At 47.6% G+C, this 25611-nt stretch overlaps 1 protein-coding gene across 1 annotated transcript in view; it reads right to left on the reverse strand.

Moving 5' to 3' along the window:
* Positions 1 to 4026: 4026 nt before the first annotated feature.
* LOC105282931 (homeotic protein ocelliless) overlaps positions 4027 to 25611 on the reverse strand; it is a 49434-nt gene continuing 27849 nt past the window's right edge. The window contains exons 2-4 of the mRNA XM_026975448.1: positions 20594 to 21035; positions 10492 to 10646; positions 4027 to 6896 (exon numbers count right to left, since the gene is read on the reverse strand). Coding sequence (XP_026831249.1) covers positions 6123 to 6896; positions 10492 to 10646; positions 20594 to 20825 — 1161 coding nt within the window. The 5' untranslated portion in view covers positions 20826 to 21035 and the 3' untranslated portion in view covers positions 4027 to 6122. The remainder of the gene's footprint in view (positions 6897 to 10491; positions 10647 to 20593; positions 21036 to 25611) is intronic.

Below are 25611 nucleotides of genomic sequence, written 5' to 3' on the forward strand. Positions count from 1 at the left end.
CGCTATCAGCTCGCGACAATAGTTATCATTGTTTCCCATGCAACCTCTGTGTTTTTCCCATTCCATCCGCTTCATCCCTCCACATGCGGACAATCGGCGTCGACGTCCGTCATTAATTAACGCGCGACCATGCAGATTCACGAACGAGTTTGCCGCAAAAATCGCGTTCGGCCCAATCGCGCGGAAATACGAAGGGAAAGCAAAGGGCGTAGGGAGGCGAACGGAAAAGATCAAAGGTACCTAGAGCGAGGACACGTCGCCGCCGCCTCGATGCGCACTGACTAGCGACTTTTTCAATTGAATTTGCGGATGCGACGCGATACCCAGTTCCTTTCTGATTCGATTTTCTCGAGTTTAAAACGGCCGCTTACAGAGCATTAAGTGATCCTCAAAGTGGAAACGGGAAATCTAGTTACGGCTGCGCGAGCTGGCCTCTTTGATCCTGCCGATTTTCTTTCCCCCTTCACCTCGCCGCTCCTGCAGTCCACGTTCGCTCTTCGTCTCCTTCCTCCCCCGCGTCTCTGTCTCCGACGACTCATTCCTCTCGTTAGGGATATTGCCAATCGAGAAAGAATTCCCTTCTGGACTTTACGGACCTCCGGAGATTGCGTGAAAATTTCATCCGTTTTCCTCGTCTTCTCCGTCTCGCTTCCGCTGATGGCACTTCCTTCTCTCTTCCCGAGCGCTCTGTCTTCCTCCTCCTTTTTCCCCATTCTCCTCCGGCATAAATTAATCTTCCGTATGGCAGCTGCCGTTAATTTTCCGCGGAAATATATAAGTCGCGGAATAATCGCGCGCGGCGCGATTTAATTATTTAACCGCCGGCCGAATTATCGAAGCCGGTGCGCGCGAGCGCAGCTTTCATTATTTATACTATTTGCTCGTGGAAATTGTTCGTGCGATCGCGCGAAATACGAGGAGGAGCCACCCGAGCGCGGCGAGTGGAGTTTAACGACGATTCAGCGACGAGACTTTTCGCGAAAACGCGTCCATTATTTATGACTTATTCCCATCGCGTCAGGCCGCCGCCGAACAGGACGCAGGTGAAAAATGTAATGCACATAAACACACTCCAATATACAAACTCACACTCCCCTCTGCCCTTTGCGAAACTTATTTTCACCTGTGACCCATCGGCGGGAGGAAGAACATAAAATATAGGTTAAACGAGTGCGGGAGATATATCACCGGTAAATCGCGCTTTATAATCAATCCTCTTACGACACGGTTTAAGTACATGGAAACGTTAACATCCGATATGTTATAAAGATATATGAGCAATAAAGAAACGGGAGGAGCGCGGAGGGATCGCAGCATCGAACTGTATTCGTGCTTTTCTTAGGTACGATAAATTACTCACATCAGATGAATGTGATTCGATTGGAAATTTCGCGTGTATCTTTACTCACAGAAGTGTCTCGTTAACGTTAAGTCTTCGCTAACGATTGCGCCAATGATTTTGCGCGTGCAAAAACGAGAGGCAGGGAGCAGTGGTATTTTTCAAATCGAATTTCAAGCAAGATAATTCCCGTATCTCGCGATCTACATGTTCTCGTGGCTTTCTGTACTCGTGTCTTCGCGTCGGCATCCACCCACCCCCGAGATCATCAAGGTCTCTCTTCGGTAACCCCCGACAGATTTAAGTTAGATGAGATTTGGTCAGGTCCCATCAGCCGCGACTGTCTACCTCGCCAATTGCGTGCGTAGCGAACTTAATTCCTTTAATTCTATCTTGTAACTTATTGAATACGCAGCAATAAGGATATTATCCTGAATTATCCGTCGATGGCGAGCAAGCCACTCCCGCATTTCTCCTGCCAGTTTTCTCGTCGGAAGACAAATCACTAGTGCCGCGTCCACGTCGGGACGAAGTTTCAGATGGCGGGGGACGGGGCATAATGCAAGTATTAAGCCGGCATAGACAGGGTGGCGGTAGCGACAACGGTGGCGGCGGCGGCGGCGGCTGCAGGAAAAGGGGTAAGAGAACCGTTTGCGAGGATATAGGTAGGTAAGTCGGGGCTTAGCCCGGTGACACAGTGAGCGGAACCGAGGCATGAAGCTTACCGGCGGCTCTCCCGTAGTTGTTATAATGGGATCCGGCTAAACGCAAGCCGATTTTAACTCTTCGCCGCGACACTCGGCCAAGTTCAAGGCCATTGTCTTCGCCGCAAGGAGAGTTGGAAGCGGCGGCCGTCGGCGCGTTCGCTTTCGCCGGCGATTCCCTTGCGACGGGGTGCACCGGCAAAGGGAATCTTGGCACAACATCCCGTCGTAAAAGCGCCGTCGCCGCCTCCTTTCATCCCCGCAATCCTTCGTTCCTCGAAGCGCTGTGTGGTTTGTGTTTGATTTTGCTCGCAAGCGCGCAAGTCCTACGGTAGTTGATCTGCCTGAGGTGGTCGGACGGAGTATCATCCTTTTTGTTACCGTGTACCGCCCGGCTCACTCTTGTTCCCGAATTCCGCGTAGAACTTTTGTGCGACGCGGCCCTCGCGATTCCCACAGCGCTTACAGACCTTGTTTTACGTTTAGTTTTTCCCTCCTACGTTTAATCTTTCTCCTCTACGAAATTCTGAAGAGCGAATAATCAAATAGAAGTTGTCTTACAGTTACAACAGAATCATCAGAGCTAGCGCTGCCCATCTCTTGTCCTCGATAAATGTGGAAATTCTCGTGCGATGATTTTTGTACACGATTGCTATCGTTCGCTGTTTATTATGACCAGGATTCGATAATGATCCGGCTGTCGTCGCGATTGTTTAAACGAGCGTCGAATCAGTCTGGAATGGCTGAATCCGACTAATACCATCGAGTGTGTCTTTCATGAGGTAGGCAGGCATCCTCTTTAAAGAGAAAGTCGCGGAGGATTTGCGCCCCCCGAAACGCGAAGGGCCATCAAAGCGCGCGCGCGCGCCTACGCGGGGCAGCGGTCGATTTGTTATAGCTCGTTAATTTGATGAGTTAGAAAGGATGGCGGATTACGCCGTCAAAAGGTAGACAGGTACGCGATCTGTCCAATTAACCGGGCATGGGGCGGCTCCTCACTCTTCATGCTCGCCATGGGGTCCTTTGTTGTGATGTTCAGGCCACTTAGAAATACGTAACTGGCGCGCACATAAACCTCCCATCGCTCGCATTATCGTGTTTTTGGTACGTGGACGTACCGCCGCGGCACACCGTGCACCTGTGATCACCTAATGGACCATTATCTAGCACGGAGATGAGCCCGCCGATGACGATTACGATCGACGTTACGCGCTGGTGTCTGCACGTCATTCAATCTATACACTCACGACTGCATTGCGCATTAAGTTCAACAGTTCATTACCTTTGCATCGGCTTATTTTTAATCTGGATATATGCACGACTCGGGCACGTATCCTGCACGTAAATAATTAGATTAATTGTGTCGTGGCCTTCACGTTTGGAGATTCCGTAACGCGTTTTATGTTCAGTTCTATATATACGTGTGTATCTTTCTATATTTAGAGCTGTTTCAGATCCGTTAATTTTGCAGATTAAACGACGGTAATTGCCCTTATCTGTGATGCTTCACCCGCGTGCTTCATCGTGACAGACAAATTAGACGCCAGGGAGTGCGCGGACAATGCTGCATCGCGCTGCATCGCGTTTGCGACCGCGAGTTTGTAATTAATACACGCTTAATGGTCCGAGATCGATACGCAGGTGGCCGCTCAAATAACGAAACGCGGTCGCTTTGACGTTAATTAATTTCAAGTGCATTAGCAGAATTGCAGCCCGCGGCGATAGGGTCTTGCGAACATCAATGTGTTTAATAAGAACCGCGCTCGCGATCCATAAAGCTGCCAGGTCGGATTGGCGGTGGGAGAGAGACGCACATATTGCGTGTTGGGAACTCTGTCGTAAATGCGGTTCGCGAACCGCGTGTACGCAAAGGCCGATGAAATGTTGATTTAACGAGAGCGGTGTTACGTGTATCGACGAGAGCGGGACTTTTAGGAGCAGGAAAATCGGTGCGCAGAAACACGGGAAAGTAACAGACACCACTTATTAATAATATGCGATATTTTTTTTCTGACGTAGGAAGATTCTCTTCGCACATTGTGATATAGAACAACTGTGTATCTTACAAGAGAAATACGTTTTATGTACATTTCGCGTCGCATTATTACAAAGTAGCCTAGGTTTACGTGCGACCATAGTATCCATGACGGTTTCATCGCTTCGCTATCGTTAATCTTAATGATATAATCTTTCTCTTTTTATTCTCTTTAATTATATATATTTTCTAAGCTCCACGGATAATATACATATTAGGTAGTATACACGAAATATACACTCATAATATTAACTAGGCATCATCGTATATACTTTTCTCTCTCTTTCCCTTTCTCGTCTTTCGAGGAAACACATTATGATAATTAAGTTAGCGCGCGAAAAAGCGCGCCACGAAATTTACGTCTCCCGAGAACAGAGAATACTATAGAAATGAAACGGCTATACAGCAAGGAATCCCCATGGGATAAGTTTTACTCCATACTCGGGGATATTTGACATTTTGCAATAGAATTTCGAATTTTTTTTTAGATTTCTGCTCGCTCTCTCTCTCTCTCTTTGTCTCTCATTCACGTACTCTCATACTCGTCTTTATTTACAGTTCGGCTACTGGCCGTAAGTGATATGAGTAATCATCTATACAATGTTAATGGTAATAATAAAAAGTGTAACGATAATACCAATGACAAAGACGGCAGTGATGAGCACTCGTCTTTTAATATTATTGAAAAATGCAAAGGATATCAACTAGAGAGATTAGATCTTAAAAGAAATTCTATATACGATGCGCACGAACTTCCTTATAGGAAAATTTGAAACACTTTTCATGGATATAGCCTTTTATCTTTATTTACAAGGACAAGTTTTCTTTTTTACTATTTTTCTCAAAAATAAAATTCGGCTTTCCTGTAAGTTGACATCGGTCTATTATCAAGTTTCCCATTTGTAATTCACATTTGCCGCCAAATCTGCTTGTCTTTTCTTAAAAATGTCCAAAGTATAGATATTATTTATTTACAACTTAAATTCAGGCAAATTGCTTCAGCGTTAAATATGAGCTACAAATGCAGATTTTCTTTTTTCGACGGATGCATAGTAAAAATGTGAAAAATGACAATTGCAACTTAAAAATGCATAAGTTAATAAAAGGGTATCCAAAAAAACAAGTCACAGCACTGCATAAAGCGCTAACACTCTATGATTTTATTATAATTATTATGATGACTATTCTTGTCAACCAATAATATTGCAAATAATATTGTTTTTCGATAATATTTTACTCGTACGAAAATATTAAACGGTTTAAACGGAAAGACATTTAAGCCACTTAGCTCCATTTCTGTTTTATAATGTTTGTTAAAAAGGATATAATAATTTAATAAAAACACTCGCTACGATCAATGTAAAGGCGTAAAGACGCTCGATAATAACCACTAGATTATCGGCGCCTTTATGTGCTTATGTGCTTGGCCTTTTTTTTAAAACAGTAACTTGAAATGATTTCAGTAATGAAAATAATTCAAGGGAACTTTACGTGCTGTATTTGGATAACATGGATTACTCAGAGCTGCTATTAGTAATAATCTGCTTGTTCTCGGACGGTGCGGCGAATGGAAAATCAGAAAGCGCTCACAATACCACGTTTGCGTAAATGCCAAACCCTCCGCGTTTCGCGCGAATCAATCAAATGGCAAACGAATCGATGAACAATCCGTGACTGGCATAGCGTAGTCGTGTTTTGTGTCTGCATATATGTGATTTTAGCATTCGCGTGTTATCTGCTAAAACTCTGCATCAATGTGCAATTGTCACCACGTCAACTAACATCAATGATTGCATTTTCTGAACGTAGAGAACAATTTTTTCTCTCGTACAGCTGACCCTTAATCATCTTATTTGTCCACGTTGGGAATCGTCTTGCGATTCCCTTTGCATTCCTCGACCCATCAATTGTCGTCAGAATCAAGGTTACCGTTGATCTCATGACACACCGACGAATTCAATCGCCAGTGATAGGGCATCGCGGTGCCGGCTATGCTCGCGGTATCCTGGCTCCGATGGAAGATCCCGGAGGACCTGCCGGACCGCTATACCAGCGATGGATACTTCTGATCGGGTAAAACGTAACCAGTCTCTTCACCGGACGCGGCTGCAGCTACTACGGCTGCTGCTGCAATGTCGTTGCTGGCCGCCTGGGTCTGACTGGTCACCGAGTTCAGATGGTGACTGGTCAGATGCGACATGGACGAGGTGAGCGTCATGTTGGGATGATACTGCGGGTGGTGATAGTTGGTCTGCGAGCTGTGATGCATATGGGATATTTGAGTCTGATAGTAGTCACCACTGTATGGCCCTTGGGCGTAAGTGTTGTAACCCTGGCCAGCGTATTGGCTGTGATTGACGGAAGCGGGCGGCCCCGAGCTCCAGGTGAAACCGTACGCTTCACCGTGATGGATCTGGTTCATCGCCGATGGGTAGGACGACGGTTGCAGTTGATTCGAACTGGGTGTCAGTGGTGGCGACGGGGTTGTCAGACTGTTGTTGCCGCTGCCGCCGGTCGGCGTTGTCCCGACCCGTGGGTACGTCGACTGTGTCGACAGTAGCGGCGTCGACAAGGGTGAGTTACCTGCTACGGGCGCCTCCCTACCTTGCACCGGTGACCCTGGTGAGGACCGCCTGCTCGGCGTCGTCGACGAGCTCGTCGATATCCTGCTGCCAGTACTGCTGTTGCTGTGATTCTGGCTCGATCTGGGCGAGCCCTTCGACGGAGGGGTTTGTTGTTGCTGCTGTTGTTGTTGTTGCTGCTGCTGCTGCTGTTGAAGCTGTTGCCTGCACTTGGCCCGGCGATTCTTGAACCACACCTGGAACAGAGAGCGGCGACCACGCCGTGAGCTTGCGGAACGATACATCCACCTTTGTAAAAGGAAAGCAGGATGATTCGCATTTCACGTTATCAGGACTAGTGCCTCTAATTTCGCAAGTATCGGAAGTGTTCAAAAATATACAACGCGACGGGGAAATCAGTTAAGCTCTCTCCGATAGGTATCGCGTGATATCGAAAGCTTTGAAATGAGGTACAAAAGTCTCCGGTGGGAGGCCCTCACCGATGGAAGCCATAGCCCGAGGGACCGTAGTCAGGGAGAAAAGGTGTCCCACTGTCCCGCCACGAGAGACGAGACCAACCGAATGGGGAGTTAATCGGTGCAATGGGAAAGTAATCGCGGGCGAGCGGGCGTAACATTTCATTAAATCGCAACAATAACAAGGCCTCGGAGGGAGGGACCGTACGGGGGGCGAGAGCGCGTGTACGGCGCGACGTCCCGACACACGCGTGTATTGGAGCATCCCCTGGGATCCTCCTCGGTGGCTGCGGCGGTTCGTCGGCACGCATGCGCGAATCAGAGCTCGTCGTAGGGTTGTTTTCACCCCGGTATACGAGATCCAATAGTTGCTTCTGCCTGCGAGAGTGCGTGCGCTTATACTCTCGTGCGTGAATACGCACAGTTCTCTCTTCGTGGTTGTACGTTACGACTATCCGAAAGATGCGCGTACACGCGTACACAGACGCACGCTCACGCATACGTACGCGTTTCTCCGCCTGGCAAAGGGACGGCAGGGGGACAAAAAGCAACCCCTCGTAGGCCGCAAGCTCGCGAGCGCGTTGTGATCGTCCCGCTCCTCTCTCTCGCCGCTCCGTTTCTCTCCGTAATACTCCCCCTCACGCATCCCCCTATAATCCCGCCAGGGCACAATGTGGCCAGGGGGGTGCGATCCTATGAATCTATGCCCGCGCCTTTAAAAGCGGGACCCGTCATCGTTGTTGTTATTATCGGCGGCATTGTAACAGTTGTTACAGAGAGCGCGAATCGCCGAAGCGTATATATGTACGAGGGATTTCGAGCTGCACACCCGTGCAGTTTGCCAGCCGCGAAAAGCGGAAGCGGAGAACCAACCCCTTTTGCCCTTTATCTCAGCAGTACGAAAGGAATATATGGAGACGTTAATCGGCCCTCGTGGCTCATTTCGAATATGAATATTATTGAAAACATAGCAGTGCAGCGAGATTCTTACAATTTCGTACTCGTGAGATTTAAATTATTCTTCAAACAATTACTTCAAACTTACGAAAAATAATGAAACTTTCCATCTCTCTAATCGCGCCGAAGGACGAAAGTGTGACTGTAATTACTCGTCGTCGCAGGCCGCCCTTACGTTTGTTTGCCTTTCGCTTTTCTGCGGTGTCACGATAGATCCTCGTCTCGCAAAAGTCATCTTGCGCGCGCGATGGGGGTGCGGAAATCTGTTGGGCGTGGATATTGCGTATCAACGCGGACGAAACGAGCCCCCGGCCAGGATGAGGAAGACGGATCTACGTGGAGGCCGACACGATAGACAGAGAACGATCCCATTATAGCGGTGTGTTTGCACAACGACACCCCCTTCAGAAGCAGCGAGCGAGAGAGCTACCCCAAAAACCGACCAAACACGCCGCGATGGCATCCGGGGACCCCCGGGGGCAACCACCGACGGTTTCACGCCCGTACACACGAGAGACCGTCAGCGAGGTCGAGGTGCAAATTGCGCCACCATCTGGTTTACATCCGACGAACGGAAAACCACCCTAGCGACCAGAGGGAGGCGACGCAGCTGCGTTGACACTCTGTTATGACAAATATATTTTCTTATTTGTACTATTAATACGACCTCACCGATACCCACCCGGAGAACGTGTCACGCGTCATCCGGCACGCACGATTGATGGAGAAAACAGCGCGCGAGTCTTGTTTGCTAATGCGAACGTGATGATGAGCGGTGCCATCGCGCTATGCGCTATCGTCCAATGTTTGTTCGCTTCGCGCTCGACATCGTGAGAAACACTGCCGCGTGGTTTCCGCAAATATTCAAATTAAAGGTAAGCACGAATATTTATTTTATATTTAATTTATCCCGTCTGCAAAACGAAATTCGAGAGTATCGCGATCGTTCTCTATCTGCGCATCGGGTTTTCTCTCCACTCGCCCATCGTTTCTCATCGGCTATTTCTTTTTTTTTTTGCATTGACGGGACGACATTTTTCGATTTTCGTTCTCGAATCCTAAGTGACGAGCGACCGAACGAACAAACGAATAAACGACACGAGCGCATTCAGAGACGCGCATTGCTGCTGCGTGCGCGTCATACGCAGCTGCGTGGTTCTCTCAACGAGAGAAGCGCGCGTATAGAGCTCTCTCGCGAGCGAGTGAGCGAGCGAGCAGGGGCTATAATCCAGGAACAAATCAACGATATGCTGTACCTCGCACTACCGTGCGTACCTCTATCCATACACGCACGCATCTAGGGCCCAGAGCTCTGCCCCCTGCTCTCCCCCTCGCTTGTCTTCTACCGTAGACCTCCGTGCCTTTAAAACTTCCAGATAGCATCCCTTCACCAGATATTATTCGTTCGCGTGGACACGCTGCCACGCATGCATACAACCGTTGCGTGTGTACGTTACACGCGTATATACCTACATTTCGCATACGTGCCGATCGCATTCCCTTCGCGTGTGTACGTGCTACACGTACGCGTACACGCACGTGTGTGCGGGCTGCACCCTTTCGCAGTTGCGCCGGCATTCACGGCGGCTTAACTTCGCGCGGAAGCTCCGCGCTGAATTTCCACGCTTTTGTCCCGTATGTTTCATGCTCCCCGTCAGAACTCGCTCGTTGCGATACCGCGATTGCCGCGCGAATTGCCGCTGCCCCGAGCGCACTTTGCGGCCAAAAACGAAAATCCATTGATTACGGACAGAGTGGAAACTTTGAAGAAAAATATAGTGAATCAAGTAGAAATGCACAAATTCGCGTGCCTGCCTCGGGGTTAAATAGAAGCAGAAATTGGCGCATCATTTGGCAAAATACTCGAAAGTACAAAATTTCAGCGTAACGAAGGGAATACACTCGAATTCGAGTTCAGAATTCGGGGCACGAGCTCGAAGTCCACCCCGAGTCGCGATCGTGACTCGGTAACGCCCCGCCGCGAAATAAAGATGTCACGGGAACCGCAATAAAAGCGTCAACGAGCTCGTCGGCACATCTATCAACGTACAAGGCGCGGGGCCGGGACAATGGCGAAGTGGGACGACGTAGGGCGCGAACGCCGCGCTTGTGTAAATACCTTAAATCTCGCCCGCGATTGCCGGGGCACGGAGCGCGCACGTCTGCCTCACCCTCTTTCCGTCCTGTTTCCTCCCTTTCTCGTTCCTCGCGTTTTCACATCGCAGTTTCGCATTGCGCGCGATTGACGCGCGAGGAATTGAATGTGCATACCGCAATTTAGTCGCCGAAAGTTTCGAGGATCTTCTCGCCCGTTACTTGCAAATCTCGTTGACAGCAACACATTCCGAGACCAATAAAATCTACGAGCAGGGGGGGAGGGATATGGGGCAACGGACGGGTAGAAGCGTAAAATAATTACCTGGACTCGCGACTCGGGCAGGCTGATCTTGAGGGCAACCTCCTCGCGCATAAAGATGTCCGGGTATCTCGTTTTCGCGAATAGCGACTCCAACACGTCCAGCTGAGCTCGGGTGAAGGTCGTCCTCTCGCGACGCTGCTTGCGTTGATTCATACCTGCAACACGACAAAAGAGAGCGGCCATTGTTAATTATTGCGTCTCGTAAATCAGAGAGCGAGAGAGATTTCGTTTCGTCGCATTATTTCGCTCGACCTTACGAGCGCTCGTAAAACTGCTCGCCGGTAATATTTCGGCGAGGAGGTAATTAAAAACTTTGCCGCTGATAGATCCAATCGTTTCGGGCCGGGATTTCAGTCGATTAAAGCCGTTGAGACGCGCGTCCCGCAATGCGAAGTGGCAGTCGACGATTTTACATCCCTATACAAAGCGTGAGCCTCGGCATGATTGTTAAACAAATAATTTAACGAATTACTCGAGTCGCTCTGAAAAAGAGCGCGTTTTCGCTTAAAAGCCGTTATAGAACATTGGCGAAGAAGGCAAAGAACATTGATCTTGAAGAACATTTAGCTGCCTATACGTAAAACCACTACAAAATTGTTACTCGCTTAGGAAGCAAACCAGAAACGTGGAACTTTCTTTCGACATCCCGAGGCAGACTTCGAGATCGAGATCTCAATACGCTCGCCGATCATACAGAATCGATCGTCGACGATGACGGCTTGAAACATGGAGCGCCTTCGAACGTCGGTGTCTTCCACGAAGACAGGGGTTGCGCTGCCGCGCCCGGTTGCTGCGCGGGATGAAGGGCAAAGGGGGAAATCGACGGAATGGAGGGGTGTGAGCGTTGCGAGGCCGCGATAGCGTAATTTTGAACAGTTTCCCCTCTTCCTCCCCCTGCCGCACAGCGACCGACCCCACGCTACCTTCCTCGTGCCATCGAGCCTCGCTTGGCTCGTTTCGGGACCCACGTAATCCGCTTATGAGGGGGTCACGGGGGTGCCCGTGACGGGGAAACAGAGGGGCGAGGAGGGACGGAGTACACCCCGGAATACACGAGGATCCAGAGGACCGAAGAGTCGCGGTTCGCTCCCAGCTGCCGCCGCTGAAAACGACGATGCTGCCGAGTTCTCGGCGGACACATCGAGGCGCGTATATTGGTTCTCGTTGCGGACCAATAAAAAGAAGTGCCTGGAAAACTGCACCTCGCCAGTGTCTCCGGGTTGGAAGCTGGATCGTAAAGTCGCAGGCGGAATGGTGGAATCCACGCCAAGGGAACCCAACGGGTCGCGGCATATTTTTTATAGCAAATTTTCGAGTTTGTCTTCTCGCGCGAAACGAGATGAGACGAGAGAAAGAGAGAGAGAGAGAAAGAGAAAGGGATAAGAACGAAGATTGAGGTAATCAAGATTCTGCTCTGATTTCCGTATCTTACTTCATACTTCGGACCACCAAGGTTTCGTTTAATTTTCGCAGCCGCGAATCATCGATGGTCACAAGTAGAGCGATCGAGAGAACGGGGTCATTTATGGCAGAATGGCGAAGCCCTGCAGAGTATTGTACATGCCCGTAATCATACGGTTAAGACTCGGGAGACACACGAGGCAGCTGTTTACATGACGATCGATGCTTTCTCTTTTTTCTTTTTTTCGTGTCCGCCATGCTGGTAGGTCCTACTCGCCGAACATGGCGAAGAAGAGGTCGCACCATCATCACGCAGAAAAAAAGGAAGCTCGCGTCAGCGGACGAAGTGGAACAAAAAGACGAAGAAGCGCAGCGACTTAAAGTGCTGGACTGGAAAGAGTACACCGTAAAAAGAAAGGAAGTGGCTGCCAAAGTAACTCCCACAAAAACTACCTGCCACATGTCACCATGACAAACGTGTAAAAACCAACGAGAGTATCTATACGGATAAAATTATCTAAAAAATAATAAATTATGCATTTTACAATAAATGAGAAATGATAAACATTCGTCAATAATTAAATGAATTTACTGACACTGAATTTGTGACGCTCGGACGAGTTTCGTTTCACCGGGCAATGGTTGCATCGTTTCCAATAGGAGCAACGACAAAAGCGAGGGCGGTCAATGCGAGGCGGTCGGAGGAAGGAGCGGTCCAGAAGGAGGAAACAGTCGTCGTATCTGGCGCATCTCTCGCCACTCGGATGCACCTCTCGGGTTCGACGTGAGCTCGGGGATGACGACGATGACGATGACGATGACGACGATGCCCGCGTGATTGGCTAACGAACTGGTCGAGTGGGCTACCGGCTTGGCACCGGAGTAGATCCACGGGGCAGATTGCGTCGAGGGCTCGGAACGTACAAACTTCACGGTGGCCGGGAATTACCGCCATCGCTTTTCGATCTGTGACGGACGCGACACACCCGCGATCGCCCGATCTATCGATAGGTATCTCACCGCCCCCAGCGTGAATCCGCCATTGATTATGGACACGGAAAAATTCCCCGAGTAAAACAATCGGTCCCTGAGATAATCTTGACTTCGTTTACCACATAACATGCGAAGAAGGAAGTGGAATTTCGACGGAAGAATTTTAAATGTAACTTTAACTGTAATGTGAAGCTATATGGGACGAGATTCTCAAAAATAGCAGTTGTTTAATGTCAATGTGTTATTAGACTCGCATGTGTGTGTGTAATCGATTTCATTGTACGTCGTACCATTGCACACATTGAATTATCCGTTGAACAAATCCCATTTGATTGGGAGTCTTTTCGCGTTCATAGTTACTGTAAGATCCGCCGCCGAGAAGGAGAATGGCTCCGGGAGGTCGCTCTGATTGTCGAGTGGGCGTCGGTGCTACCGTTAACGACTGCCTTTACCATCGGCCCGGTGAAAGCCAGGCACTTCTCCAAGCCAAGACAATGGACGCCCGATTATGGCTCTTCGCTCGCTCGTTTGGTATGCGGAGTACCACCGGACGAGTTTGTCGTACTTGCTGTTGTACAATACACACTAGAAAACTCTAAACTACATTGCGCGATTCAAGTCACAATTACTCCAGAGAAATATTTTTAGTTACACTCCGAACGAGAAGATGTTTTAAAGATGAAAAGTTCGAAATATATTTAACGTGATCGGACTCCATACGTTACTTTGCAGTAAAACGGATTGCCAAGAATTACACCGTAATTTATGAATGAAACAAGAAAATGCGACGTGAGAATTTTGTGAGTCCATCGCGAGCCGTTCCGATCGATCGAAATGCGTGGCCGAAAAATCTTGACGACTGTGTCGCGCCTCGAGGAGAGACAGTCGGCTAAGCGACCCTAATGGGTCGGCAAACACCCGCTGACTCCCGGAGTATGATTCGATTTATTATCGTCAGCGAGACGCGATACCAGGGAGGGTTGATATAAGGGTTGCTCCGCCTCATTGGCCCGCAACGAGATCAGACGCGACCCTAATAGCAAACTCGTTTTGCGTTTATTGGATTCTTTCGTGCGCCCGCCGCGTTTCGCCGTTTCGTCGGGATTCGCGTAAGTCAATGGACCACTAACAAAATTTCACGGTGATCTCTCTCTATCTCTCTCTGTCGTCTCGTGCGATTCGACGGTGCAACCCACCGACGCAACCCCGCATGCATCCAGCGGACAGTATCACACAATTTTCCCTCGTCGTAATCCAGAACAGAGCAGTATCCGCTACATATTAGCCTCCTCAATTATTTATACGCCGTGGCATTTCATGCGATACATCGAGCGTTTTGCAATTTGTCGAAAGAATGCTCAACGTGGAACGTAAAGTAGTGCACAGAGCTATCTTGGTGACAATAGAGTTAACGGTCAATTTCATTAAAATCATTTAAGGTCAGTTCAACGAAGCACTTTTTTTCTACTTGCATTACGGACAGCTCAGGACTCGAGAGAAAAGAGAACCCATTAAATAACGATTTAATTGACGCCGGTGGAACACTTAATCTAACAGTGCGCGCAATGACGCGAAAATAATTAGCGACGCTTGTGCGTTGACACGTTATTACTTTGACGCATTATTCCCTCGGCGTACGTAGACTCCCGGGGAAAAGCGCGCACGGTAAATTATACAAATAAATGCATGTCCGATTCAGATAACGTCAGAAAGCCCGTTACTACTGAAATACGGCACTGGGAATTTATCTCGCAACACATCATTGATATGCCGGCGAATTGACGATAATTAATCGCAATTGCATGTATAGCCAGCTGAGTAACAATTTTGCATTTAACGTAGGTATTTCGAATCCATGGTTTCATCTCAATGCTGCCGTGTTAAAAAAGTTCAACGCCATTTTCTCTCGTTATTTTGCATGGATTAATCATTAAAATCACAGAGTTGACTTTTATTAAACATAGCCATACCAAAAGAATACGAATTGTACAATGAATTTAACATTATTTGTAACATTATTTTATTTGTAACCGTCATCTGCATTTCATTAGGTGCGCATTTATTGAAAATAATAATTTTTTTAATTCTTTCTGACGAAATTTCGTTGATCGGTGACACAATGAGACGCGAAGAAACCCTTGGAAGAATAAGTTGGTAAGTCGGAAACAAAGAACGGGGAGCGCCGAGGAGCCGTAAAATGGCGGGTTTGCCGCGCAGGATCGACGGCTACTTTGATATTCATAGAGGCGAAGCGTGGCGGATGGAGAAGGAAGACAGCGGAGGGCGGGAATCGAAAATTAATTAAAAGCTAAAACGCGAATAGGCTGCTACACGGCGACGCGCCAGGGGCGGAGGGCTGGATTATTGAGGGGGAGGGGAGACCGTGGGATGACAGCACGTGGCAAGCGGTGACAGAAGAGGGAATTCTAAAAGGCCATCAGCTACGAAAACATTTGGCCGACTTTGCGTTTACAACGTGACCGTCGCGCGATCGCAATGCCGAAAGCTCAAGACGAGAAACTAAAGTCGCACGTTGTTCCCGTCGATCTTTCCGGAGATTCGTCATACAAACATCCAGTTCACGCGACTAATCTCGCCGTTTTAATGGATTCGGGTTCTTCAAGTGTATGGTGCGCAGCATGACTATTGCACGGCACGTTAAATTTCAAGTTATTTCTAAGAAAAGTTTCAAGATATTCGAAAACTTTCTGCAATCCTCGTAAACACCACCACCACCACCATGACATCATAGTCCCTTCAAAATCATACCTTTGTCGCGAACGCAGTCATGCGGTTGATATCTCTGTACCCTGTATCTGGTAATCCTGGAGCCAATTTGGAGATGATTCATTCCCTCTATTACTGCGAAAGGAATCAGTATTACAAATGGAAAATCTCTGAGAAGTCTCTACGTATCTCCGAACAATGCGAAGATACTTCAAGTCCGCCTTGAACAATCTATTCGAATTCGAGACAAAATTTCCAGATGGATTGTATTTTCAGTTTCACATGCGCTATGTATTTTTTCATACATCGTGATTCTAATCTTCCAAGCATTTCACAAAATTACAAATGAAATTTTGTTCTGAATTCTACTGCGAATTATAAATCGTCCAAAGTGGGCTTCAAATTCTGGCAATTTATCTGTGGAAACGTTGAGAATTTCATCGACTCAAAACTATTTGCATATTGGCAGACAAGATATACGAAGAGAAATTGAAAAGAAGCCATCACTCGGAAGTTCCGATAGGGAGAGGAACAGAAAAAAGAGGAGCGTGTATGTGTGGTCCCAGCAAACAACCGTTCTTGAGCGATAATCTAACAGATATGAGCATAAGTACGTAACAGAATATCGACGTCCGGGATGGCCGGAGTAATCGGATGAGTTTCGCGTTGCAATGTTCCAACCGGCGCCGTCTTCCCTGCGACGTCCGGCCGCGAAAAGTTACTCGGCGCTCGTCGGGCGAGCGTGAATTAAACAGTGCTTACAGTGGTAGCGCGATCGATGAAGACTTTACGCGCGCGTGCGACTATCGGCTTCCGGCGCGGCGACGAAATCCGCGTGCAAGAAGCCGGCGAAGTTCCGAGGTGGCGATGTTTGCGTAAGGGAATGCCGGCGTGCAAGGGAAACCCGGGCAAACGCAATGGATCCGGCCGTATCAATAACAGAGGGCGTAACTCCGGGTGAAACATCCTGGCGAAAAAGACGGGAACGACGACGACGACGTCGTCGAGATTCCTGGGTGTCGATGTGTCTCGCCGTCTACGCGACATTTCACTCAGCCACGAGTGTTTGCGTTACAATTAGGTCTAGAGATTTGTGTTTGGCTTCTCCATAGCAGTCCACTCAATTTGGCCATGACACGCGCCACCGTGGACGCCGCTCTTTGCGTTTCGTCGTTTCATGGCCACTTGGTGCCGACGAGCATGCAGCACGTGTCCACGCCACGTGCCACCCTTAACTCGACACCTAATTGACCGATTGCAGTCGTAGCGAACCGACGTGCTCGCTGGTGGCGCGCGTTAGCTCTTAGCAGCGGCGATGTCTGCGACATTTAATTTGAAACTCGTGCCTCGGGGTAGGAAATGCTTCCTTTTGTAGCGATCAGTGTAGCAGGCATTGTCTCCAGCATTGGTAACTTGATAATTCGAATCGCCGACATTTGATACAATTTTTGAAAGGGAGATTATACGAAGATTCGTACGAAATGGCGGACCGATCCTCTGGCGGTTTGACATACAAAATATTTAGGGCGGAAATTATCCCGCTGTGGGCGCATCATCTTCGATCGCGAGTCGACGTCATCTTCAACGTTGCACGATGAGATACATTACATTAAATTCGCAACTTCGACACACGAAAAGATCACAGTGTCGTCCCGTTGCTCCCCTTCGATTAACAATTCGGTGTGGCGGGAGAAGAAAATCATCGACGATGGTGTCTTTATTCATGCACCGTGCAGGAGGAAGTTAAGTGGACGGGCAATTTCTCTGTAACAACAAATAGCAGCCGCGGGAGAGGAAAGGGCGACGGCCATGTGACGCGATTCCCACGTATCCTCCTCGCAGGAGCAACGAGTCCTGGGGCGAGTCCTACATTTGCGCACCCTTCCCGCCTTCCATGGCGAACCTCCTGCCCGAGGCTGTCGCTCTTTCGTCGACTCGGGGTGCGATCGGGCCCTCCTTGCCACTGTCTGCGCGATTGCATAACAAAATAAACACCGACGCATATCGCGCGACACGAAATCACCCTTTTCGTCCACGCGACGTCGTTGACGAACATTGCCGCGCAAATTGATTCCATCTCCGAAGGGCCGTGGTATTCTTCAACGACGACGACGACATTATCGGGTCTCGTACGTGAAGGATGAACCGCAGCAATGACTGCAAGACACTTTAATGTCCAGAATTCCCCGTGAGAAGAGAACAGACGATTCGCACGGTACACGACGTCATGGGATCGCAAGAGACGCAATAACGACTTTGTGGCCGCGAGTCGAGACGTTTGCCTCGCAAGCGGACGTTAATTGACAAAGATCTCGGTGATGGCACGAGTCGTCACACTCTACCGCCCTTTCGCCGCATGTAACCCTTCCGTCCATCGGTTGTTTCTATTTCCGTTTATGGCGCGCCAGCCACCGTCCACCACGGTGACCCCCTGCGTTGTTTCTCTCTCGTTCGGCGGCTTTTCGTGTAGCACGGATACGCCTACAACGGATAGAGGCAGCCGCTGGACGTAGGTACGTAGGGACCTAACGGACAGATCCGTGTTTCCATGGAAACCACCTATCTGCGTCGGTTGGACCTATACTGCCTGCTGCCACCCTGATAAGCGGCTTACTCTCATGGTTCTCTCCACTCTTCTTCGCCGAAGCATCCCCCGGCCCCCTTCCGACCACTCCATCTCCTCGACACTCTGCCCCCGACGCCCCGTGTCCCTCGCCACCCCGGACCTCCTTTCCCAGTCGCGGGTGAAAGAGAGCGTAACGACGAAAGACGGACGGGCGAGAGAAGAGAGGAACGCCGAGATCGCACGATGCTGCTTTCCGCCGAATCGCGCCGCCAAGGGAAACCGATGCGCGCAAAAAACGTTCTCTTTTCCTCTTTGTGCTTTTGCTCTGTGCTTTCTTTCTCTTTCCTTTTTTCTTCAGTAAATTTCATTCGCTCGTTCGCTCTCTTTCTCTCTCAATCTTTCTTCTGCTGCTGCCATAGATCTTCTTTCGCCGTCTATATGGCTTCGTTGCGCGTTGCAAAATGTATACAGCCAATTACCCAGCTGGCAAGACGAAGGTGAAATTATGGACACGTTGAAAATGCTCCTCGAGACTATCTCCGAGGTTTCTCCGATTTGCATGCCGTGACCGATTCTGAGTTTCCTCATTTAACCAGGTATTCAGAAAATATTAGCTTCTCCATGAGAAAGAGATAAAGCATTCAGGCTTCGCACAGCGATTAGGAAAAATACCTATAATGAAAGAGAGATATAATGAAACAGAGTCCTTTGCGAGTAATTCGTTTTACTGATTCTCGTGCCAAGCGAATACTCGAACTGCCGAAAGAGAGAATCAGAACACATGTTCTCCATCGCTCGAGAACAACAATCTTCAGGCATTCGATACTTTAATGAAGAATCCTCTCTCGCAATGTATTTTAACATTTTCTGAAACATTTATTTAAAGAACTGGCACAAGGCAGAGATGCACTCGCGTGCACTTTTCAACAACGATAGTCATAGTTAGGAAGCCCCGAGAGATTGCTCGACACACGTACGGCTTCAGTCGATGCATCGATTTGCATGGCAATCAATAACGGCGAATATGGTAGGCACATGAAATACTCTTACTGCGGCAGCTAGTAACGCCAGCGAATTCAACACGGCTATTTTTATTTTGGAATTCAGTGTCGAATTCAAAAAGTGATTTGGTTTGTCGCGATCGAAAAATAATAATATTGTAGTAATAAAAGAAAGCGAGATGCATTTATTTCCAGGGGGCCAGTTTCCATATTCACGAAAAATCGGAAAGAAGCTTTCAAAATTCGGTATGCAGCATCAATGTCAAAAGTTTCGTTTCTCTTTGTCTGCTTTGACGACCGTAAATTTTACGTTGCAGGTAACTTCGTACGTATATTATGGAAACGACAAAACAGAAATCGTTTGGTCGAACAAGAAGTAGAATTTGAAAAGTTTTGAAGTTTCAAACTCGACTGGTTTGTCGAATGAGTACGACGCAGAATCTGTCCTGTCGTTGTAACACCGAGTTGCGGATTAAACGCTCCGTCTTTTATTTCAATGGATTAGTCGGTCGGATTAATCACCATGGAAAATCTCGCTCGTCTTCTCTCGCGGTTTCGCGATATTCATGGTTCGGGTGACGTTCCCGTGAAAAATATTCGAGAACGGTATCAAGCGGCCACGATTAATAAAGGATGACAAAAACGGTACCACTGTCGCCACCTCACGATCACCTGAAAACTCGTTCGCACGTGAACGTCAATATATCGTCGAACCATGTGAATCCGTTGCTACTAACTGGCGAGAGTCACTGGACTGTTATACAGTCAATAAAATCGAATCTTATTTTATTATTGATAGGATCAACTGTTACCTCCAAATGGAAACGAGTACACGTTCCATTTTTTGCATTCGATCCTACATGTTTTGATAATATCAAGTGCGTTTCAGGTATGATTATTCAGGTACGTCAATCAATTTCAATCATTCAATTATGATCAGCTTATTGAAAAATAAATATATTTCGCTCTTAATCCTGACAATTCGACAATGTTTGATTAATCATTGTTCAAGTATCTACAATTAGCGCTTATTCCAATACCAATACTAACAGATTTTTACGCAATGACTTGGATCGATGACGAGGCAAGCTTAAAATTCGATGCTCGAAATACAAATTACATCTTACCGATCATCGTGTGCAAAGACATGTTTAACGTTTATTATTGATTATCGTTAGTCGAATACGATCCACTAATTCAAACGCAAGTTTTGATTTTACAACCAAAATCCCATTGAAAGCAAATAAATTATCGAGTTTATCGTCTTTCTCGCGAGATTCTAAAATTTTGTCAACCATCGATTACTAATAAAACCACTCATCACAATAATTAATTGACGTTGCTCGAGTACACGTCATTACGGATGCAGCATCGAATTCTGTAGCGACCACGAAAGAAATTCAACGAGACTCACCTTGCGGAAACGCAGCCAATCCGTGATCGAGCGGAATAGCATGCGGATGACCGTGCGTGGCGAGAGCGAAGGATGACGGCAGGCCGGGATGCGGCGTGCCCGGGTGCGGATGCGAATGGGGGTGCGGATGAGTGCCGACCCCCATCGTGGGATGACCGTGGGGATGGTGGTACTGATGAGGGTTTCCAGTCGAGCCGCAGGTCGCGCCTGCCGCCTTCAGGTAACCCGCCATGTAACCCGCGATGCAAGCCACCGCGGCACTATTATCACGCTCTCTTAACGCGTGACCCCCTCCGCCCTCCTCTGCGGACCACCAGCTGTCCTCGTCCCGATGAACGGTGCCGTTCGCGTGCAATGATGGCCGCCTTGCTCTGTCCGCCACTAGTCTCGGTGCCGGTTCTTCCGGTACCGATACGCTGCGGCAAACAGCGTATTCCTCCACCTGCAAACAATAAAGTCGCAAGTTTTTAATCGAGACGTGCGAGCACGATCATTGATTCCGCGATTTTGTCCACATTGTTTGTGAATTATGTAATTAATTGATGGTTTTCTTTTTAAGTAGTCAAACCTCTTTTTATGGGGATTAACGTGTCGTTAAGTTTTCTGAGTAGGGTTCTTACGAGAGTAAAACGTGAATTTTAAGTAAAGAGCGAGTTTTCTTTGGAATTTCATACTTCTTTAACGACAAACTGTTCAATGAATGAAAAAGCAAGTGTGCCTGAAAGTTTGACTGTTTGGAACATCGGAACTCCATTTGTTTTGTCTGAGACAAAACAAATTCTAAATCTACGGAAAGTTTTCTATGCGTTCTTGCTAAAATATTCGGCAATAATAAAGTGTTATATAATGCACGTTTTGTGTAATAATTCATCTGTGTCCAATGTAAAAACCTTGAACGTCGGGTCATTTCGGTATGCTTCAAGATAATTATAAAAGATCTAAAAGGTATGCCGCCCTTTTTACATGACGGCATGCTTTTGACAGCACAATAAAAGGTAAAAAGAAATACAAAGGATTCAGAAAAGAACTAACGTTGTCTATACATGACCATTGTAAGTTTTTAATTATTTTTTACAAAACAAAACGACGTTACACAGAGTGAATCAATTCTTTTTTTTATTATAAAAGAATCAAATTTATTGATACTTTCTGTAACAAGTAACAGAACGAACGAATAGCGCGGACGTACAAACTTCGTGTGCTGTTAATAATCTGCTACTGATACTGGACATTTTTGCTATAAGTAAAGTAAACTAGCGAACGCGAGCGAACTTTTAATGCTCGATTCGCGGTTGATTTTATTTTCTCACAAAATTTTTCTTTTTTTAGTTGAGTTACGTGTCGGGAAACGTTTGCCTCCAGATAAAAAGGGTCATAAAAAGAAATTCGGGAAGAAATGCCGCAATCAGGTAAGTCTTTTAAGGAAACCCAGGCTTTTTCTTCGGTTAACAAATAAAAATGAAAGAACACACAAACTATAACTAATATTCATCCATACTTCGTACACTTCGCATACGTCACGTAGCTCGTACCTGTATATTGCTTTCACGTCTGCATTACGTCATGCAGCGTAAGGATCCAACAGCTTGTTTATGCATTCCTTTTGATAATCGCACACATCAATCGTTTCGAACACGGCGGCAGATTTTACGATCGATAAAACTGATTCGAATGATATCCGAACAACGATTGACCATCACACAATCACAAGAGCACTGTAAAACCTACGCGATTTTTCGGTAAGTCGAGCGTAGGACGAGAACAACAGCGAAATAGCGAGACTGTTCTTTAATGTTAGCCTCTGCGGTAAAGCCACTATTGTTATACTTTAACACGTTTTTTTCGGCTGACATGGTGCGTGAATGCAATGTCACTGTCGGAACTACTGTAACTGCAGCACGGACTAACTGACCAACTGTTATGCTCGAATGTACTATGATGACTGTCCCTTCTTCCTACCTGACACGACATTTTTCCGGACGGTCCCTTCCCGAAAAACCGAAAGTGGGAGTTGGCCAGCGGTGGGGAGATTCGTACGAGTCCTCTGGGTCCTTTCTGAGGGCCCGAGCCGGAAACCGCATACAAGTAACTGAGCTATGCGAATTTGACCTGAACTTTCTGTATTATAAACCACAAAACCGAGACATTTATTTGTTTCTGAGATTGCTGTGCAATCTCTCCTTTAGCTACAGACAAATAATAATGCGGACAAGTGTGGAAATTTTCCGAGTTTGTTCTTTTTTTAAGAGAAACTGTCACTTTTCGTAGGTTCTCTAAACCTGTGGCGCCAGAAACAATTCGAATGTACGAAAACGCAGCGGATCGCATAATCGTTTGATCAGTCAATTGTTATGTTTGATGCTTAGCATATCATGTGGCTTGATAAATAGTGCGTTACGTGAATCGCGTTCGTCGACGAAGCTGGCTAACGAAAGGAAAGGATATGATGAATCATTTACGCATACGTGGCGGCGCTTCGTTAGCATCACTGCGAGCATGTGTGAAAATAAAACGTTCATTTGCTCGATGAGCAAATATTTTCCAATATTTTCCATGTGGCTGGTCGAAACATGGCAGACGGTCTACGATGATCAGCGGGCACGTGTTAAACCGGCAGCACGCGGATATCGGGAAGCGTGCCGAAAAGTCGGCTTAGCCACGTGAAACTTAACTCTTCGCTAAACAGTTAAATAAACTTCGGGACACGTTTTTATTCGGGCGAAAAACGGGCGACGAGGAGGGGCGGAGAGGAGAGAGAGAGAGAGAGAGAGGGCTGATACACCACGAAGGTAGGTATGTTTACACGGGCGCATTATGGCGGATAATGTTTGTTATAGGCGTCTATGCCGCGCAGCCGGGAGAGGCGAGACTATCCGACGTTAAAAGGCCAGCTTGGTCGATCCGCTTACGGCGGATGAGGCTTAAATTGAGTGAGAGATAGTGAACTCTCGTGCAACGGTGCAACGAGCACGGCGCGCGAATAGCGCGCGTGCTGCTGCCGCTACTGCTACTGCTTCGTTGCTGGCTGTACCCGATGCTGTCGCATGTCCTGTGCGCCGTGCGTGATGCACACGCGTGTACGCATCGTTTATAATCTAAGCGACAACCTCGCGATAATTCCAATGCGGATACTTGCGCGCGTTGCGCCGAGCGAAGGAGCATTTGCGAGGCGCGATAAAGAGAATCTTGCTTGCAGTCACGCATTTTGCACCCTTGACCGAGCGCGAGCGCGTCTTTTTGCATCTCCGGGCAAATAACTCGCGTTCGAATTGCAGAGAAATCGTAGAGAAGTTGATTGAATTACTTTTAATGAATGCTGCGTGCTTCAGATTTCACACTTCTTTTCTTTCGACACGCTCCGCGTGCTTGTGTAAGTTGTGTTATTTTAAACTTGTTCAGAGCAACCTTTCGTAGTCGGCATAAATAGCTCCAACGACGAGGTGTTGCAGCAGCGGCAGCGAGGGAGATCTAAGGAATCACGGTTCGATTTAAATTCAGTAAAATATGTGAACGTACATGCGAATTCTGAGTAGTACACGGTGCTTATCGCGCGATTACGCAAGTCCTGCTCGGTGGCGATCCGCATGCGACCGGTATATCCAGACGTATTCAAGTAGAGCGAGACGCATATCGACCTGACGATCGCAATGGGGGTTTTATAATTTTCTCTTTACGGTTTATTACGATACCCGGCCCGATAATTAAAATCCTAAGCACACTGCGATTCGCAGTGATCGTCGTGGTCGCTCTTTCTTAAACACTCGTGCTATCGCCATGTCCAATCGCATTCATTACCATCTACTTGCGTACAAGTACAGTGTCAATATTAACCGTACGACAAGTACACTCCATTCAATGTACGTTGAATACAACGTATGTACGTGTCGTACGTGTGTAGGTCTTCCGCCGTTGTTCATCGCTTCACCTCAAATGACGGAACGGACAATGAAAAATGTCCAACGTTCGTCAGGTGAGACAAATCCCAGGATTTGCGACGTCTGGTTTGAAAAATTCCCAGTCAAACAGACGCCGGCAGGTATCGCCGAACGTGGGCACACATTGTCACGCGAATTATCTCGAGAAAGGGACGGCACGTGCGAGTACTCTTTTTAAGCTGCCATGCATAATTTCGTTCACCCGACCGACGTGCAATCGTGCGTTCCATCGATCGCGCGGAAATCCGAGATCGACGCTGCTCTCGCGTGCTACGATCCTACGATTGGATGGTGGTTGACATTCGGTTTTGCCGGTTTATCGGTGTTACTCCCGCGGAAATCGCGTCCCGGCGACGTTAAACACCTCAATGCTCGCGAAAGCCGATTAGCGTCGTCGCCGTCGGGACGATTTCGGTGAAACGCGAATACTGCCGGAACCGGAAAAACTTTGGCACCCCCTCTTGGCAAGAGGGGTAGACGGGATGCTGCAGCGCGCGATCGCCCGGCGATTAAGCGAGATCGAGGACGATTCCGCATTCTTCAAAACGTCCGGCGTTGTCGCGCTCGTTTTGCGGGTTAATCCGTTCGCTGCAAAGAACAATCGTGGTAGTCTAATATGTCCCCGCGACCGGTGTTTCCAAAATAATCCTCTCACGTTAATTGGATTGAAGAGAGCTGACGGCTAATTGTCAGCAAGCTTCCTCAAGCTAGACGGTAACATTAATCTCCGACGGTCCGTTAAATACAGTCTTCCTTCTTTTTCTCTTTTTTTTTTTATTTCATCGTGCAATGGCAGTTTAGCGACAACGAATATTAAAATCACTTTTACCCTTCAACGTGCTGGATTTGTGTTCTTTTTCAAGAATAGGCTACTTGTCGATTTAATACCTGTTAACGAGGAGATATGTGTATCTTTTTTTCCTCGTCAGAAATGAATTTGGCACCATGAGTTTACGTAAATGTTGCGCGTGATGTAACTGTAGTCGAATTGATGAAAAGAGATCTCTTGCCACAGCAATCCCCACACTTTATCTTTGCATTGCATAAAGCGTTGCATAAAGGACACGAGATTAATGCAACTTT

Source organism: Ooceraea biroi, chromosome 2 (assembly GCF_003672135.1).
Source record: "Ooceraea biroi isolate clonal line C1 chromosome 2, Obir_v5.4, whole genome shotgun sequence".
In the NCBI taxonomy this organism is placed as follows: domain Eukaryota; kingdom Metazoa; phylum Arthropoda; class Insecta; order Hymenoptera; family Formicidae; genus Ooceraea; species Ooceraea biroi.